Raw genomic sequence first — 20266 nt, forward strand, 5'->3', positions numbered from 1 at the left:
AGGCACCGCCCTGCTGGCCCCAGGTGCAGGACTCTGGGCCCCTGGGGTCCTGAGGATGCGTGCCTGCGTGTGGAGCCCCCGGCGCCTGCTGCCCTGTCAGGGCATCCGGGAGGCCCACACCTCCACCCCTGTCCTGTGGCCGCCGTTCACGCAGAGCTTCCTCCTGTCCCACCCAGCGCGGACACCAGCGGCTTCTGCTGTCCGAGGCTCTGAAGAGGCGGGGGTGCCAGACCCGGACCGTGGGGAGCTCTAGGCCCTGAAGTGCTGCCCATGGGCAGCAGAGGAGGGGGCCTCGGCCTAAGACCCCAGGTTGTCAACCCGCGGGCAGCCCCCTCCTCCGCTGTCACGGGTGACAGGGGTGGCTGTTGGGGTCACCGTCATTGTCAGAGGAGAAGGTGAAGGCCAGGAAACCCCACCCCCCACCCCCAGCCCTGGCTTCTGAGACGAGCAGAACGCACCCCCTCCACCCCAGGCTCCGCTGCCAGGACGGACGCCCGCCCGCCTGCGGAGGAGGAGGCATCCTGCAGGGTGACAGCCAGCGGCGGCCTCAGAGTGGGGCTGGGGGAGCGGCTGGGTGGCTTGATGGAAGACGTTTCCTGTCTGGGGTGATGCTGGCGGAGCAGCTTCCTGTTTCACGAGAACTTAAGCAGGAAGGCTACCTTGGGATCCTCCCCACGGCTTATAATCTCATGCTGCTTTAGGCGTTTGTCTAGGAGAAGAGCTCGAGGCCGTGTGCTCTGGGCCTGTGTGGACCCCGCAGCCCTGTGTGTCCTCTACTGGGGTTAGGGCCTTTGCGTTTGGGGTGCAGACTCGGGTTTCCTAGTGGGTGCTTTGTGACCGTGCCCACATGGGAGTCTCAGGCTTTGCTTCTGAGACGTCGGGTCTTGGAGAAACCCTCTCGAGCTGGTGGAGAGAATGATGCCCTCCCCGGGGGCTGGTGATGCTGTGAGGTGGGTCCCCAGCACAGCACTGGGCTGGCCTCGAGCGCTCAGCGGGAGTGAGCTGTCATCACTGGCCAGCTGAGTCACCTCCTGGGCCCTTCTGGACCTCAAACTCCTCTTCACAAAATCAAAGACTGGGGCCTGGTGATTTCACGGATTCCTACTGAATATGAGAACCTCTGTCGCCTCGTATCCACCAGGCTGGTTTGGAGAAGCCACCCAGCGTAAACAAGACAACCTTTAGAAAGTCGCGAAGGTAGTGATTTCCACACCCAGGTGACCCGAGAGGAGCGCCCCCAGCTGCTCGGTCGGTGGGGGTGTGCCGATTTCAGTATTCTTAATTTGAGATATTTTTGAGCCATGAAAGAACCTGTCTCGCAGAATCACACAGTGAGGTGTTTGTTCTTCGGTTAGGATCTTTGTGTGAATGAATCTGCTTTCTGTTTAGGCCACTGGAATCAAGTTACATCTAAGACATTAAGGCTCAAAGAAATCTACAACTTTCTGGAACAGAGCCTGGACTCTGGAATTAAGCAGAGTATTAGAAACAGCCTTGGACAGCAAGGAGATCAAAACAGTCCATCCTAGAGGAAATCAACCCTGAATATTCATTGGAAGGTCTGATGCTGAAGCTCCATCACTTTGGCTAACTGACGTGAAGAGCTGATTCACTGGAAAGGACCCTGATGCAGGGAAAGATTGAAGGCAGGAGGAGAAGTGGGCAACAGGAGGAGATGGTTGGATGGCATCACTGGCTCAGTGGGCATGAGTTTGAGCAGCTCTGGGAGATAGTGAAGGACGGGGAAGCCTGGTGTGCTGCAGTCTGTGGGGTCACAGAGAGTCGGACGGGACTCAGCAATCGAACAGTGAGCAACGAGAAACAGCCACCGTGGAAACCCCTAGTGGGACACTCTCACGCTGCTCCTGGGACTCTTTTCAGGATCCTCTCAGAGTCTCCTGAAAATTTACTGTAAGTTTTCTTAGGTTACTGACTTCCCCAGTTTCTATCAGATCAGAGAAAGCGAGGGGAGAAGGAGGGAAGGAATCTTTGTGAAAAGCCTGCTGTGTGTGTGCCGGGCACCCCACACGGGTTCCCGTGTCCCCGTTTCACACATGGGGAAGCAGAGGCTCTGAGGGGCAAGACTGAAGTCTGCCCAGCCCCGAGGCGGTGGACTTGGGATCTGAGCCCGTTTCCTTGTCTGCAAGGCATTGCACGCTCGGGGTGGACGCCTGCATGGTGACAAAGGCCGGGCAGCTTCAGGGGATGCTGCGGGGCCCACAGGGGCCTGGAACCTAAGTGGCACGTGGGCACTCACAGGACGACCAGCCTTGTCCTGTGCCTCCTGTTTGGCGTCCTGTGCCCCGTCAGACGCGAGCACGCACGGCTGCCCCGGGCGCTGAGCCCTGTGTCAGCGGGGCAGCTGCGCGCACGGAACGGGATGTGTGGCACCGCTGTGTAGGCTGCAACGCGCGTTAGAAACGGTGGTGGCTCCAAGTGACAGTGCTTGGAGGTTGCAGGGAATTTCTGCTTTCTGGAAGATTCCTCTGGTGGAACACCTTGTCTTCTGGTGGTGCTGGGTGAATGGGGTTTGACCGTGTTTTATTTTGGTCCTGAGGCTATCTCTGCATCCAGTTCTTCCTCAGGGACATTAAGAGGCCAGGAGGGCAGTGTGGCCATAGGCTGGGGCATTTCTGCTCAGGTTTATGGTACATCCTGATCTGATTCTCTTCGGGGTGACTTTAAGCTGACCGGTATTGGGGGCATTGCTGTTTTTGCCTTTGGGTGTGTGAGGACCGCTCTCTGCCTGATCTCCGGCTTGCTTTCTTGCAGTGCGGCTGAGCGTGTGCACGCAGCCTGCCGGGCAGTGGTGGTCAGCGTGCCAGGGCCCCGTGCCGGAGCCGTCACCTCTGAGGCTTTGAGTAATCCATCCGCAGTCTCTACGGATGAATCATTCATGAAAGCACGTTTCCATCCTGCTCACTGGATGCGAGCTTTCCTTGCAATGGTGAGGCTGGGGAGACTAAAGCCTTCAAGTGTCTTAGCCCCTCCCTGGGGTTTATCCCAGTTACAGGTTTATGAAGTAGAAACACGGATGTACAGTCTCCTCTGAGACTGTCTCAGTATGTCTGTCCTTCAGAAAAGCACATCCGAACACTTCTGGAGGCAAAAGCTCAGCATCTCATCCGTATATAAAAATATGTTTCCAACCAGGCTTCCTCCCAGACGCTTCTGGAGGACGGGAAGCAAGAGCTCAGCATCTCATCCATATATAAAAATACGTTTCCAACCAGGCTTCCTCCCAAACGCTTTTGTAGGACGTGAAGCAAAAAACTCAACATCTCAGCATCTCATCTGTATATAAAAAATATGTTTCCAACCAGGCTTCCTCCCAAACACTTCTGGAGGACGGGAAGCAAAGAGCTCAGCATCTCATTCGTATATGAAAAATAAGTTTCCAACCAGGCTTCCTCCCAAACACTTCTGGAGGACATGAAGCAAAAGCTCAGCATCTCATCCGTACATAAAAAATAAGTTTCCAACCAGGCTTCCTCCCAGACACTTCTGGAGGACATGAAGCAAAAGCTCAGCATCTCATCTGTGTATGAAAAATATGTTTCCAACCAGGTGTCCTCCCGAGTGATTTCGGTCAGTCTCTGCAGGCATGTATTATCTTGCACATGAAAGTGTAAGCTGACAGCCACCTGGTAACAGTGGAACATTCCAGCAGGGAGACACCAGCGTGGCATGGAGCTGCGACGGACAAGTACAGAAAGCCTTCATTCTCTGATGCTCAGAATGGAGAGTGGCCTCACGTTCCAGGGCAGCGATCGCCCTGACTGCTCTTTACGCTCATTTCGTGCTGCAGTAATTGAGGTTCTGAGAGCTCCCGTGCCAGGCAGCCAGTGAGTGGCAGACGTGATGTGAAACTGTCCGGGGAAATGCGTGGAAGACTGACCAGGTGCCCGAGCGCCGAGGCTTGTGTTAGGACGCTTGTGTTTATACTCAGTCACGTCCCACTCTTTTCTACCCCATGGCCTGAAGCCCACAAGACTCTTCTGTCCATGGGGTTTCCCTGGCAAGAATACTGGAGTGGGTCGCCATTTCCTCCTTCTCCAGGGGGTCTTCCCGACCCAGGGACCGAACCTGCATCTCCTGCACTGGCAGGCGGGTTCTTTACCCTGAGCCACCGGGAGGCCCTTATGCTGGGATTGTAGGCGCTAAAGCATGTTGACCCGAGAACCTGTTTGCCGAACGTAGAAGCATTTTGTGGGCATTGTGGGAGCTTGTGAATTAATTGGCAGCCAGAGACTTAAGAATTGACACCTGCTTAATCTCCAACATGTATCAATGCAAACAGCTCCTACAGTTCAGCAACCAAAGAACAAACAACCCGACTGAAAAATGGGCAAAAGACCATAGTAGACATTTCTCTAAAGAAGACACACAGATGACTAGTAGGCACATAAAGAGATGCTCCACATTGCCAGTTGTTAGAGAAATTCAAATCAAAACTACAGCGAGGTGTCACCTCATATTGGTCAGACTGGCCACCATGAAAAAAAATCCAAGAACAATGAACCCTGGAGAGAGTGTGGGGAAAGCGCACCCTCCTCCACTGTTGGTGGGAATGTAAGCTGGTGCAGCCACTGTAGAAACCTGGAAATAGAATGACCTGTGACCTAGCAGTTCCGCTCCTGGGCACGTATCCAGAGTTCAGAAAGATGCCTGCCCTCCGTGTTCACAGCAGCGCTGTTCACAGCTTCAGTGTCCCTCGACAGACGAGTGGATAAAGATGTGGGACACTCATGTGACGGAATCCTGCTCAGCCACAAGGGGGAACAAAGCATGCCATTTGTAGCAACATGGATGCAACTAGAGGTTGTCACAGTAAGTCAGAAAGACAAATATATCACTTCTAAGTGGAACAACGTTTTTCCAGTGGTCGTGTATGGATGTGAGAGTTGGACTGTGAAGAAAGCTGAGTGCTGAAGAATTGATGCTTTTGAACTGTGGTGTTGGAGAAGACTCTTGAGAGTCCCTTGGACTGCAAGGAGATCCAACCAGTCCGTTCTGAAGGAGATGAGCCCTGGGTGTTCACTGGAAGGAATGATGCTAAAGCTGAAGCTCCAGTACTTTGGCCACCTCATGCGAAGAGCTGACTCATTGGAAAAGACTGTGATGCTGGGAGGGATTGGGGGCAGGAGGAGAAGGGGACGACAGGATGAGATGGCTGGATGGCATCACCGACTCGATGGACGTGAGTCTGAGTGAACTCCGGGAGTTGGTGATGGACAGGGAGGCCTGGCGTGCTGCGGTTCATGGGGTCGCAAAGAGTCGGACACGACTGAGCGCCTGAACTGAACTGAAAATGTGGCACAAATGAACTTTTCTACAAGAACAGACTCAGATGGAGAGAACAGACCTGTGTTTGCCAAGGGGGAGGCAGGGGTGGGAAGAGCTGGGAGTTTGGGGTTAGCAGAGACAAACTCTTAAACACAGGACAGATAATACGATGGATAAGCAACAGGTCCCCCCATACAGCACAGGGGACGATGTCTAGTGTGGGGTAAACCGTAATGGAGAAGAGTATTTATTAAAATGCGCGTCTGTGTGAGACTGAGCTCCTCTGCTGGACAGCAGAGACTGGCAGTCGTCTTCTGGAGAGAGCGGGCGTGTGGGAGGGGTTCCCAGACGGCGGCGGGCGCTTTGTGGGCCTCACCGAGGTGTTTCAGTCATTCCCGAGCAGTTCCCAGTACTTTTCAACTCTCATTTCATCGCTTTTGAAATGAACCCCTGGCTGTGGACCATGGGTGGCTCCCATTGAGGTCACCCTCTCTGGGCTCGGGAGGCTGGCCGGTGGTGCCGGTGGAGGCTGAGCGGTCCTTGCGGTTTCTGAGACAGTCCCCTGCGAGCAAGGCTGGCTGGCTTTCTCGAGAAGCAGCTTCTCCCTGAAAGGACTCAGGGGAGGACATGGGAGCCTGGAGGGCAGCAGCCAGTGTCCCCTGAAGCCACGTGCTGCCGCCTGCTGAGGGCACAGGAAGGCCCGGGCCGCCAGCGTCCACCTCCAGGGATGGGTTGTCCTAGCAGAGCAGCTCCATCTGCCTGATCCTGGAATATCGTTCCACAGCGACGCAGGGTGTCTTATTTCTCATAGCCTTACCTGTAGCATCTACAAATGTCTTCATGATCTCTAGTTTGTCCCTTTCTCCTAATGAGACACTCATCAACTGTGTAACTTTCCTAAAGCATTTGAACAGTTTTCATGTCCTTTTAAGGAAACTTCTAAGCCAAGATGTAGGTCTTCGTTACCAATGATGGCAGCTTTCTTAGAATCAATTTACGGAAACACGAGCACCTTTGCCTGCCACCTCCAGTTTCTGCTTTCTGTGTTTCATAGCTTAATTAGGGAAATAAAATGTCATCTTTACGAAGAAAAATCTCTTACTAAAAGCAGCTCATAGACTGTTGGTACAGCCTAGAAAATAGTAAGCCTAGGGTGTGAGGAAGAGCTGCACGTATGTTCATACACACATACGTGTATCTGGGTATATACACACGTGTACAAGTATTCACTTTTTTAATGAGTCACTGGCAGTTGGGAGCACTCATTTTCACAAAGTCAGTTTTGACCTGCAGCCCCGAGCAGGGCGGCCGCCTGGAGTGCGGGGGGTGTGCTGGCCGAGTGGCCACCATCGCGCAGCTCCCCGGTGACCTCAGTCCCCTAATCCCTGTGGCTCCCATCGCGTCCCCATCTCAGGCCAAGGAGCAGCATGGATGTCGCTTGGGTGGGTCTCCCAGCCCCCAAGCATAGGTCCTCCTCGTGGTTCTTTAAGAAAGAGATGTTGGAAGGGGCGGAATGTGCCAAGGCCTTATGGCCGGGGTCTGGGAAAAGGAGGCCCCAGGATCTGTTAGTTTCCGTGAACTCGGGGGCCTGAGAAGGAGTGGGTGCAGCTTTCCGTCAGGAGGTTAAAGATGGTTCAGAAGGCCCTGCACCTGGAGGTGGTGGCTCGTGGGTCACAGGTTTGGGAGTGGGCTCTCTTGGTGCTGAGGGGGCGGGGTTTAGGAGGGCCGGGGGAGAGCATAACAAGGTCTGGCTGCCCGCCCCAGGATGAAGCAGAGAAATGAAACCTTGGGGTCACGAAAAAGTGTAGATGAACAGAAGGGGGAGAGCGGCATAAAGTCCCCCCAGGCGCCACCCTTCCACCAGCTTTCTCTCTCTGTAGACCCTTCTGCCTGCAGACGCGTGTACCACATTTAAAGCCTGCGAGTGGCTCTGCGCCACAGCTGATTCTGGATAACGACCCACTGTGTTTTAAAACTTGTTTTGCCTTATATTTCCTGGCATCCAATTTAGAAATGTAATGCTCATTTTGTAAGGTGGATTTTTTTTGTTTTTTAATTTTCTTGCTCTTTCTCTGCCCAAAGTCTTTATTTATATGAAAACTTTCCTGGTTCCTCTGTGGCAAGTCCTTCCCTTGAGCTCTCTCACCAGTTACCCATGGGCTTAGGAATCCCTGGGACGCCTTCACATTCCCTTTTGGGACACTTCTGGCCTCATTACTTAGTAATTAATGTCATGTTCCATATCTCTGATGCTTTATTCATTCCCAGCATACTTGATAAAAGAGAGGTAATTCATGTATTTCAGCTCCTTGTGAATTGTTGTCCAAGATAAACCAAGGGAAATACTTGGGTAGAAATTTACATATTAATGTGGACTGACTTTGTCACATAAGCTCCATGCAGTCTCGAGAAAATGAAAGCGATTTATTTAGGGAAACTTTCTCCGTGTGTTTACCTCTAAGAATTAAACCTGCCGCTAGCTTGTGGGCACCTTCTAATTTCAGAAGTAGCACACTGTGTTTGCCTTTGCTGTGGCCTGCATTTCTGACTGAACTTTAATATGCTCTTTTCATTTGGAGGCAGTTCTTACTCCATTTCCAACATTGATTGAAATCAAAGCCAAACCAGACATTAAATATGAAACACTTTTTCCATAACTTTACCCACAGGAGCTTTGTAATTACATGTCATGCCTAAATCAAATTTTTAAAAAAGCACTGGATTCCGAAATTAGAGTGTTTACTAAGGGATTTGGAACGACTTCATGATTTTTTCTGTGAACCATGACCAAAAGTAGTTATTTTCTTGGTTGATATGAATCGCATTCCTTTCCATCGGGACTTGAGTTTTCCTCTGACCACCGACCTGCCTCCACCGTTGACGTGCAGCAGCCCAGGCCTGTTTTAATCATTCCCACTCAGTGAGGGACGTCCGCTGGCCTTTTGTCTTCCCCGAACGTGACCTTGCTTCAGAGGCTTTGGCAGGTGCTCGCGGGCCACGCTGGGAAGACTTGACTTCACCTACTTCCTGATCTTGAAGTTACCTGTTTACGACTCTGCTTTCCAAACCAGGCTAGAAGCTCTTGAGGCGACCTGAGTCTCATTGACCTCTCCCATCACCAGGGCCCACACCCCGCATGGGATGTAGCTGCGGCTCAGCAAATCGTTGACCAGAATTTAAACTGAAAGCCTCTGTCCAGTGCCTCTGTTTCTTTACGGCCTGCTCTGCCGCTGATTCCTCTATTTCATTTTTTAAGTTTAATTTTGTTTTAATTATTGCAGTATAGTTTATTAACAATATGCTGTGCTGTGCTCTGTCGTGTCCGACTCTTCAAGACCCCGTGGACTGCAGCACGCCAGGCTTCCCTGTCCTTCACCATCTCCTGGAGTTTTCGAAAACTCATGTCCATTGAGTCGGTGGTGCCATCCAGCCGTCTCATCCTCTGTCGTCCCCTTCTCCTCCTGCCCTCAGTCTTTCCCAGCATCAGGGTCTTTTCCAATGAGTCAGCTCTTTGCATCAGGCGGTCAAAATATTGGCGCATCAGCATCAGTCCTTCCAGTGAATATTCAGGGTTGGTTTCCTTTAGGAGTGACTGGTTTGATCTCCTTGCAGTCCAGGGGACTCTCGAGTCTTCTCCTGCACCACGGTTTGAAAGCATCAGTTCTTTGGTGCTCAGCCTTCTTTGTGATCCAGCTCTCAGGCTGTTGAAAGCTCCCTTTGTGAGGCACTCCCACCTTACAGATTTTAGGCTCCAGGCTCTGCTGGCTTCTCTCCGGGGCTCGTCTCTGGTCTTCCGCTGAGTCCTCTTCCCGACACTCCAGCACATCATCTTCCTTGAAACTGCCTTCGGGATTTTCTCAGGTGGCTTCCGGCATCACTTGCAGACAGAGGCTTATGAACTGTGCTTTATTAAACCCCAAGTCCTTCCATGCCTGCCAGCCTTCCTGGCTTTTCCTCGGAACTTCACAGGTATTTGTAGAAGGAGTGGCCACATGAGCAAACATGCAACTTTATTTTGAAAGTCAGTGGATATAGATTATGAAATTTACGAACTCCAGAAAGATAGACACAGCTCTTGTCTTTACCCCGACCTTCAGCTCGTAACCAAGTGGCTTGTTTACTGAACAAATATGTGCTGAAGATGTTGACTCTTCGTGAGGCTGCTAGGATAGCAGGACTTTGACTTGAGGTTGAGTCTGTAGCCTGGGATTAAAGGAGAGACAGGTTGAGGCTGGGGAGAGTATAACTTCATCACTCACCTCCCCGACTCCACCCAGAAAAAGCTCCCAGGGGGCACAGTTTGGAAACTACAGCGGTGGAGTCTTTCTGAACTCTTCACAGCGCTGGTGTTCTCAGCTACCCAGTGCTGTTTACAGCCTTTTAAATTGGTAATAATCTTCATGGAGGTGAACGTAAAGGTGACTTCCCTGAACTCTTGGTCCCTTGAGGAAGACAACTGTTTGTTTTCTGGGTGGCTTAATATTTGTGTAGGAACACGTGTTATATCATCAGTAAAGACTGAGAAAGTGCTTTATAGAATCAGCAAACATCAAGCAAATAGAGTCATTGTTATGCTTTTTATCGCAAATACTAGCTAATATATAAAACAGGACATATAAAAAAAGTGTCCGACTTTTTGTGACCCCATGGACTACAGCCTGCAAGGCTCCTCTGTCCTTGGGAGTCTCCAGGCAAGAACACTGGAGTGGGCTGCCATTTCCTCCTCCAGGGGATTTTCCCGACCCCGGTGTCGGACCTGCGTCTCTGGCACCTGCACTGGCTTTGAAAATGTTCTACATCAAAAATAAATAAAGACAAAGGTAAAAGCTGTTCAATAACATAAGACATGCCTGGTCTTTGCCTTGTAATTGAAGGAGAGAAAAAAGCGGGAGATAAAGGGAGGAGGAGGTGGGGACAGAGAATACGACAGACGCCTCTTCCTTTCTCGTCCCTCTTCTTAACTAGCCTCTGTGCTCCCAAAAGGCAAACTGTGTGCCTTGTCCATCTTGGGGAGTAGGGGTGGGCAGTAGGTGCTTTATAAATGTTTGCTGAGGAATGGAATGAACAAGTGAAGTTATTGTAAGTTTGTAAGTTATTATAAGACTGAATAAGCCTTGTGCAGACACACTGAGAAAAACACGTATTTGGCCAAAGAGACGGAGGAAAGGCGAGATGCGCGGGTTACACTTCCTGATGCTCAGTCCCGCTGCAGCGAGTCAGGCTCATCCCTGCCGAGTGCTCCAGGGCAGATGGAACGCAGTTGTGAGCTGGAGGTTTCGTCTGCACTGTAGGGGTCCCTTCTTCATCTGCACTGAGAGTTGAAGCCTGATTCCTGAGTGTTTTCACTGCCCTCGCTCCTTCCAGAATCCTGGAGCTGCAGCTCCTCTTCCTGCCTTTCTTGGAAAGATTTAGGGTGACCTTAAGCAAGTGGCATGCGTTTTGCCTCTTAGAGCCTCGTGGTGTCATTACAGCAGGCAGGCCCCCTGGTCGGCTCCGCTCATCCCCACCACCTTCTGGTGGGACTCTTTCAGCTGCTAGGGGAGAAAGCTAGGTTCCACTGGGCATTCGCAGTAAGAAGCATGTGCTGAGCAGCTTCTGTATTCAGGTGTGCTAAGTTAGGTCATATGTATGAAGGGCAGCTGTATATGAAGAAAATGAAAAGTTTAGAGCATTTGCCACTCTGTTGTAAAATATGTGGCTGCACTGGGTCTTCACCGCAGGTGGGCTCGCTCAGCTGTGGTGTGCGGGCCCTAGTTCTCTGCCTGAGGTGGAACCCGGGGCCCCTGACTGGCAGCACAGTCTTAGCCACCCAGCCACCAGGGAGGTCTCAAGAGAATGAAAAATTTAAGGGCATTTGATGGATCATTTGTTGTTGTTGAGATGCTAAGTCTTATCTGACTCTTTGCGACCCGGTGGACTGCAGCACGGCAGTCTCCTCTGTCCCTCACTGTCTCCTGGAGCTGCTCAGACTCGTGTCCATTGAGTCGGTGGTGCCATCCAGCCATCTCATCCTCTGTCACCCCCTTCTCCTGCCTCAGTTTTTCCCAGCATCAGAGTCTTTTCCAGTGAGTTGGCTCTTCACATCAGGTGACCAAGGTATTGTGGGCAAGAGTCTCTTAGAAGAAACGGAGTAGCCCTCACAGTCAGCAGAAGAGTCGAAACGCAGGACTCAGTGCAGTCTGAAGAGCAGCAGAATGACCTGTGTTGATGGATCATAGACGTGTGATGTGGAAGCTGAACGCCAGCCTGGCAGACCGGCTTCTCTGCCTGCCTGCCTGCCTCCCCCCCTTGGTCTTCTCTGCTCTCTTTCCTGCCTGCCCCCCCCCCCCGGTCTTCTCTGCTCTCTTTCACCCCAGGGCTCGCCTCTTGGCTTCAGCGTGGCCACACACTTGGCTTAGATTCTCTGGCCAAGAACACGAGGGCCAGTGCCTCAGCTCTTTCTTCAAAATACATCTCAGCTCCAAGCAGGGAGTGACACAAAGGAGGAAGCATCTGAGGGACTTGGTGATAGAAAGCTGAGGAGGAGGTTATGGGCGATTCCTCTGGGGAAGGGAGGAAATATTGGATATTACTCGGGAGAATGTGCACAAAGGCTTGGGCAGAACCAGCGTGCTGGCTGCAGATGGCTGCTCACACTGTGTGACGGAGGGCATTGATTTGGCTTGTTTCCATACAGCTTTAACACGTATCACACAAGAAGACCGTTTTCATTGTTACAAACCTGAAACCAATAATTTTCTTTTAACACACGAACAGAATATAGGCTCAGTTTTCCGTTACTTTCCCCGCAAAGCTGAAAGCAGCTCGCTCGCCTTAGAGGTTTTCCTTTCACTGTGCTCTGATGTGACGTTACCTTTCATTAATCCCTTCCAGCTAAGCAAGATTTAATTAAAACCATCTCACATGACGGCAGCCATTTATGTATTTAAAAAAGGAGCTCTCAGAAGCTTGGCTGCCCGTCTTCCGCTCTAAATGAAGTCTAACTATTAAATTTAGTAGGCTCCTTTTTTGAATTGCAGGCTTGTTACATAATGGCTTTTACCCCATTAATTTTGGACAACGGGACTTTTATGCACATGTTCCATTTTACGTGACTATGAGCTGAAGTTGAAATGATACAGACTTAAGACTTGAGGGTGAAAGGAAATTATTGTTTAAACCAAATGGAAAGTGATATCTAAGTGTGTGTTTTCTCCCCTCAACAAGCCTGTGATCCATGTGATGTATAAACAGGGATGACCCTGTTTTACATGTAAAGAGGTGGCAGACGGTCCTGAGGATTGGGTGGAGAGCCAGGCTCTGGGGGTGAGGCCCTGGTTTCCATTGCTGGTGCTGATGCTGACTGTTTGCACAGAGATGAGACGGTCGGAGGAGCCCATTTCTAATCCTCTGAGATCATGCGAGTCCTTGGCTCTGAAAACTCGATTTTTCCCGCATCTCCCCTCTAATCTGGCGTGGGCTTTATGTAGAACCTAACAAAAAGGAAGTAAATACTCCCTTGGTTTTGCAGCTGCGTCCACTGGGGACAAAAAGAAGCTGTGAATCTACATAAGCAAGACTCCATGTCTGTGCTTATTCACACCTCATTCACACCATATTCACACCTTATTCACACCATATTCACACCTTATTCACACCTTCATGACTCTCGCTCCAGGTTGATGCTTAATTTAAATTATATTGTGGTGAGCCTGGCATGCTACAGTCCATGGGGTCGCAAAGCATCAGACATGACTTAGCGACTCAACAACAGCAAGCTATGTGTAACTTAAAACTTACGCGTTTAACCATGTTCACGTGTGCCGCTCGGTGGACTCAGTATACACACAAGATTGTACAACTGTCACCACCAAGCACTTCCAAAACCTTTTATCTTTCCAAACAAACTGTGGGCTTGAATGGAGAGGGTCTCCCTGCTCCCTCTCCCTCATCAGCGCACCACCCGGGGTGGGGGGCAGGTCCCCTTTCTTTATCTCCTCTCCGTCTGATCCTGGAACCCGCCTGGATCACTCAGCGGGGAGAGCTCTCTGGGGGCTTTTGCCGCCCTTTCAGATTATGTTGCTCAGCGCAGGCCTGATTCCAGGACACGGCTGGACTGGGGTTCCAGGTGTACGGTCTGTGCAGCTCCTGCTGGAGAGCTGAGCACACTGGCAGGCTCAGCCGCCAGCCGGCCGCAGGGACCTGATCCGTAGGGGTTTATCGGCTGTCGCCTGGACCAGAGGAGGCGCTCGAAGGCTGGCGCGCTGAGCAGGGACTCGGCATGCCCCGTGTCCGCTCAGCGTGTCCGTAATGAACCGTGGAGAGGAAACGGGCCCTGTGGCCCTTGTCTTCCTCATTTTGCGAGTGGAGCCAAGCCCGTGTCGGGAGAGCGGCTGATGGGCCTGGTCTGAGCGTCCGCGCTGCGGTCTGTCCATCCTCAGGAGCCTGCGATGGGGCGCTGCGCCGGACACGGCCGGGAGGCCGGGGCGGTGAGGGCCGGGGGCGCCTCCGCGGGGTCTCGCCCGCCCAGGCCCTCCTCCCGCCCCCGTGAGGCCCGCAGCCCCTCAGCCGGGCTTCCCTGTCCTGAAGGGGGGGCTTCGCTGACCGTCCACCTTCCTGGGGCGGCTCCCTAAGTGCCCCGTTTTGCCTGCTCGTGCCCAGCCTGAGGGCTTTGCTTTTAAGATATACTTTTGCGCTGACGTTGTATTATGACCGCCTTAAAGCTGCTTAAAAAGAGAGCAGGCATCCTTTATGCTGCTTCTCTGACACGCACACGCACAGCTTCACGCTCTGGGTTGCACACACGCACACACGCGCGAGCGCACTTTTGACCCACCCATGTACCTGCATTCACTTTTATAGACTTACTGACTCTGCTTAGAGCTCCTTTTCCAGGCAGGCGTGTCCCTGGCGCCATGTGCAGACCCTGAGTCTCCTTCATCACCTTTTCCTCTCCCGTGCACCAGTGTGAGGTGGGCGGGGGGCGCAGGGTCCCGCAAACCTTAGTTTGGCTCCTGGCTCCTCTGCACGGAGGGCTGACTGTCCAGAAGACCCGTGTCCGTCTGCCCTGTTCATCGCTCCGTCCGTCCGTCTGTCCCACCCCCTCTCCTGTCTGCAAACATCATGAGCTTATACAGACTAGACCCCAGAGGTCCGTGCAATGCTTTCGCGTCCGTACAACGCAGACGTCGGAGCATGTTAAGTAGCGGTGTGAGGATTCAGTGAGATAATTAAGGCAGGCAGCATGACCTGGCGAGTGGCCCGTGGCAGGAGGCTGACAAGCGGTGCCTGTGGTCAGCCGGCAGGTCCTCTTCAGTGTCCCTGGCATCTCACGCTTCCGTCTCTCACAGGCTGAACAGTGATGGCCATCACTTTCAATCCTAGATTACCTAGGACACCCCTCTCCCCGGTCCTTAGGGCCCTGACCTGTCCCAGCGAACCCTTCCCGTCACCGCCATCGGCCCGCCAGAAGCCGAGGAAGGGCTTTCGTCACTCGGTTCAGACCCTTCAGTGGCTGCTCGTGCTGCGCACAAACGTCCTGAGCGTCCCCACCAGGCCTCTAAGCGCCTCCTCGATCTGGGGGTCTTGGCTCTCAGCAGAGCCGCTGCCCTCTCCCCCCCTCTTCAGTGGGCCCGGCCTCCTGATGCGTGTGCAGGAAGGTGAAGCATCCTCAGCAGCGGAAGGAGAGAGCCAGCGTCTGGGGAGGTCTCGCTTGCCTTCTACGTAGGACTCACCCAGGATTTCTGAGCAAATGTTGTTTTTTAGCTAAAAGTGAAAGTGTTAGTCACTCAGCCGCATCCAGCGCTTTGCGACCCTATGGACTATAGCCCTCCAGGCTCCTCTGTCTACGGAATTCTCCAGGCAAGAATATGGAGTAGCAGCCACTATGGAGAACAGTGTGGAGATTCCTATAAAAACTGGAAATAGAACAGCTGTACAACCCAGCAATCCCACTGCTGGGCATTCACACCGAGGAAACCCGAATCGAAAGACACGTGTGCCCCACTGTTCATCGAGGCTCTGTTTACAATAGCCAGGACATGGAAGCAACCTAGATGTCCATCGGCAGACAAATGGATAAGAAAGCTGTGGTACATACACACAATGGAGTATTCAGTTCAGTCGCTCAGTCGTGTCGGACTCTTTGCGACCCCATGAATCGCAGCACGCCAGGCCTCCCTGTCCATCACCATCTCCCGGAGTTCACTCAGACTCACGCCCGTCGAGTCCGTGATGCCATCCAGCCATCTCATCCTCTATCGTCCCCTTCTCCTCCTGCCCCCAATCCCTCCCAGCATCAGAGTCTTTTCCAATGAGTCAACTCTTCGCATGAAGTGGCCAAAGTACTGGAGCTTCAGCTTTAGCATCATTCCTTCCAAAGAAATCCCAGGGTTGATCTCCTTCAGAATGGACTGGTTGGATCTCCTTGCAGTCCAAGGGACTCTCAAGAGTCTTCTCCAACACCACAGTTCAAAAGCATCAATTCTTCAGTGCTCAGCCTTCTTCACAGTCCAACTCTCACATCCATACATGACCACTGGAAAAACCATAGCCTTGACTAGACGGACCTTAGTCGGCAAAGTAATGTCTCTGCTTTTCAGTATGCTATCTAGGATGGTCATAACTTTTTTCCCAAGGAGTAAGCGTCTTTTAATTTCATGGCTGCAATCACCATCTGCAGTGATTTTGGAGCCCCCCAAAAATAAAGTCGGACACTGTTTCCACTGTTTCTCCATCTGTTTCCCATGAAGTGATGGGACCAGATGCCATGATCTTTGTTTTCTGAATGTTGAGCTTTAAGCCAACTTTTCACTCTCCTCTTTCACTGTCATCAAGAGGCTCTTTAGTTCTTCTTCACTTTCTGCCATAAGGGTGGTGTCATCTGCATATCTGAGGTGATTGATATTTCTCCCGGCAATCTTGATTCCAGCTTGTGTTTCTTCCAGTCCAACATTTCTCATGATGTACTCTGCATATAAGTTAAATAAGCAGGGTGACAATATACAGCCTTGACGTCCTCCTTTTCCTATTTGGAACCAGTCTGTTGTTCCATGTGCAGTTCTAACTGTTGCTTCCTGACCTGCATACAGATTTCTCAAGAGGAAGGTCAGTAATGGAATATTACTCAGCCATTAAAAGGAACGTATTTGAATCAGTTCTAATGAGGTGGATGAACCTGGAGCCTACTATACAGAGTGAAGTAAGTCAGAAAGAAAAACACCAATACAGTGTATTAATGCATATCTATGGAATTTAGAAAGATGGTAATGATGACCCTGTATGCGAGACACCACAAGAGACACTGATGTAAGGAACAGTCTTTTGGACTCTGTGGAAGAAGGTGAGGGTGGGATGATTTGGGAGAATGGCACTGAAACATGTATATTTCCAAATGTGAAACAGATCGCCAGTCCAGGTTCAATGCATGAGACGGGACACTCAAAGCCGGTGCTCGGGGACAACCCAGAGGGATGGGATCGGGAGGGAGGTGGAAGGGGGTTCACGATGGGAAACACATGTATACTCATGGCGGATTCATGTCAATGCATGGCAGAACCACTACAATATTGTAAAGTAATTAGCCTCAAAAAAAAAAAAAAGAAGAAGAAACAAAGAATACTGGAGTGGGTTACCATTCCCTTCTCCAGGGGATCTTCCCGAGCCGGGGCTGGAACCCAGGTCTCCTGCGTTGCAGGGGGTCTTTACTGTCTGGGCCACCAGGGATGCCCAGCTTATTGTTCAGCAGAAAACAAGGAGCCGTGGGCTGTGCGCTGTGGAGCTGGTGCTGCACGGTCAGCGGGAGGGCACCTGGGACTTCTGTTTATGTCCTGTGTTGTCTCCATTAAAACTTTCCATAAAAACCTGACTTACTAGCTTCTGTGACTCAGGCTGCTTCTATTGATTCATCTTCAGGGAGACTTACGAAAGCCCTGTTGTTTGGAAAATGCCTGCTGCGTAGTGGTTTGGTATATCTGTGGGTGACGCCCCCCAGCTTGTAGATTCAAGAGAGAGGTGCTTTGCAACTCTTGTCTACTTCAAAGGGCTGTTTTCCGTAGATCTGGTTTGTGTCTTAAGGAGTTCTTGAAGCTCACTGCCTCGGAAGTTCTTGCTGATAACCACGTATTATTTGTAATGAGTTATTCTCCTTATATCTTACTCACAGGGTCTGACGTCTATCCACGTTTACACACCTGTGTGTGTCGGGGGGGGGGGCGGCGGAGGGGAGTGCAGAGTGCTTTCCATGTAGCTTCCTGGTTTATACTCGGGAGAAGGGTCTTACCACCCTTGGTCCTCTTCCCTCAGCTTTAGAGGAGACAAGTTAAGCTTTAGGTCTCCTGTGCCGTGTCCGTGCTGGCATTTTGTGGCTCTGTTATCTGGGAATCCAAGCGATACCAAATGAGGCCGAGTCTCCAATGGAATGCTGTCTGATTGCTGTTTATGAGAGTCTGTCTGTAGTGAAGTTAACGTGACTTCTGACAGCAGGTAGCCCTGTTTGGAGGATGCAACTTTGTGTATTCAATCCAGCTTCTAATTTTAATTTTCTTTTCTCTCCACCAGTTTGCTGTTTTGTGGTTCACAAGAGGTGCCATGAATTTGTTACTTTTTCTTGTCCGGGGGCGGATAAAGGACCCGACACGGATGTAAGTAGCCTGGAGACTATTATTTTATTTTGATGAATGTTTCTGAACAGAGTGTTTTTAAGTGTGATTTTCTGTGGACGAATGTCTCTGGGCTGAGTATCTTTAATGCCTGCACTTCTATTGTGAGCCTGGAGACTATTGTTTTATTTTGCTGAATGTTTCTGAACAGAGTGTTTCTGACTGTGGACGGGTGTCTCTGGGCTGAGTGTCTTTAATGCCTGCACTTCTGTTGTGTGGGCACAACTGTTAGTGGGAAGACTAACCAGTTCGTTTTGTGTGACGCTGAGCTCAGTCCTGTGAGCCGTGGCGGGATTACCCGGGGCTCAGAGAACTTCCCGTTATCGTGTTCGTTCTCTTCGGCTCTGGGCAGCCACGTGGGCTAAATCCAGCAAATTTATCGCCGTGGCTTCCACAGACACAGGGCAGGTCGTTTTGGAAAGCGAGCTCCGCTGAGCGTGAGCCGCCCTCGCTCGCTGCTGACGGTCGGCGACCCGGCTGGGCTGCCGCCGCTCTTGGCCGACGTCGTAGGCAGTTCCTTCTTGGCTTCACGGGCTTCTTGCTGCCTTTTGATCAGGAGTTGCAGATGCTCCTGTTGGCTTGAATAATACAAGATCCATTTCACTGGACAGATGACCCCTGAAGCTGCCCAGCTGTGGACATCTGCGAACTCGTGGGCCTGGGCCCTAGCTCTGGCCGTGGCCTCCCTTGTTCATGGAAAAGCTGGATCAGTGGAGGGGAGGGGGAGTTTGGAGGCAGGGGAATTACCCATTGCTGAAAAGGCATCGTGTGGAGCAGAATCTGAGCTGTGACAGGCAGTCGTAACTGTAACCGGAAAAGGAGTTGCTGGGAGGCGGGGACAGTGGGCATGTCCGGGCGGCACGGGCAGACCTCTGAGGCCACTGCCGCACAAACCGTGTGCTGCAAGCGCTTGCTCCCGCTGCCCTGGCTGGTGCTCTGCTCTGTTCGTTTCGAGCGTTAGAAGTGGGTTATTTTGCTGGAGAGAGACTACAGAGGGAGAATAGACGTTAGAGGCCGGGAGAGAACTCTGAGGACGTCCATCCCACAGGCGGGACGAGAGAGGACGGTTGGGTGGGGACCAAGAAGGCGAGAGGCTGGGGGCACAGTTCCCTAAAGGAGCCTCCCTGGTGACTCAGACAGCAAAGCATCTGCCTGCAGCGCAGGAGACCCGGGTTCAGTCCCTGGGTCGGGAAGATCCCCTGGAGAAGGGCATGGCAACCCACTCCAGTGTTCTTGCTTGGAGAATCCCATGGACAGGGGAGCCAGGCAGGCTACAGTCTGTAGAGTCACAAAGAATCAGACATGGCTGAGCTACTAACAGAGATGCTGTCGGCCGACTCCGGTCCCGCCTGTGATTCTGCTCCGAGTCCTCTGTTGGCCTCAGATGGTAACATGCACAGGCTTGCCCAGGACGGACTCTAATACCTGAGAAAGCCTCGGCCGTTGCTGGGGTTGCCTGCGAATTGTCTTCAGCAGCTCATTTCATGCTCAGAATTTTGTTCTGTTTTGGCTGATCTCAGGCCACCCTTCCGAGCCTGGAGCCAGGTGCCGAGCGTCAGCAGGGGGCTCTCCGCCACGGCGATGCAACGGCAGGCGCACTGGCCGTCTGACCCGCTGAGCTCCGATGCTGCTCATCTGTGTGTGTGTTGAGTTGACTCACGTTTTAATAGCGTCAAAATTTAGCTATGAGTTGTTGTTGCTGTTTTTTTAATCCGAGAGAAAAGAAGTGTGTGAGCTATTGAAAAGGTGCAGGAGGAGTTGGCCCATCCTGCCGTCCAGTCCGGAAGGTCTGCAGGTTCTTTCCAGTGGGCAGTGCTGCCTTTGGCCTTGACATTCAGAGACCTGTGACTGGGGCTTCCTGTCTGCATGCCGATCATTCTGGTCTCCAAACTGCCCAGACCGACTCACTAGAGAAGGACTGGGAAGCACATGGAGGTGTCAGGACATACAGCTGAGCTGAGGATGGAGGATATGTTTTAAGATCGTGGGATTATAGAGCTGGAAGGGGTAAGGTATCTACACCTACAGTGCGGGAGACCCAGGTTCAACCCCTGGGTGGGAAAGACCCCCTGGAGGAGGGCCTGGCAACCTGCTCCAGGATTCTTGCCTGGAGAAACAGAGGAGCCTGGTGGACCACAGTCCTCAGGGCTGGACACGACTGAGTGCAAGCCGCGCAAGGGGTGTTAGAGACTTTTCTGGATTAACCTTACTTTATCCACGTGGAGACTGAGGACTATCGAGGAAAGACAATGAAATGACCGGGGGCGGCCTCCTGTTGCCCCTGGAACACAGGTGGGTTGTGGGGATCCGTTTCAGGGTCCTGGAGGGAAGGAGAGGGGACC

General features: G+C 52.0%; 1 protein-coding gene across 3 annotated transcripts in view; it reads left to right on the forward strand.

The window, feature by feature from the left end:
• The window catches only part of PRKCA (protein kinase C alpha), a 288858-nt gene that overhangs the window by 107279 nt on the left and 161313 nt on the right, over positions 1 to 20266 (forward strand). For all 3 annotated transcript variants that reach the window (XM_060395901.1, XM_060395902.1, XM_060395903.1), the window contains one exon: positions 17824 to 17906. In XM_060395901.1, the coding sequence (XP_060251884.1) occupies positions 17824 to 17906 (83 nt within the window). The remainder of the gene's footprint in view (positions 1 to 17823; positions 17907 to 20266) is intronic.

Source organism: Ovis aries, chromosome 11, assembly GCF_016772045.2.
Source record: "Ovis aries strain OAR_USU_Benz2616 breed Rambouillet chromosome 11, ARS-UI_Ramb_v3.0, whole genome shotgun sequence".
NCBI classification, from domain to species: domain Eukaryota; kingdom Metazoa; phylum Chordata; class Mammalia; order Artiodactyla; family Bovidae; genus Ovis; species Ovis aries.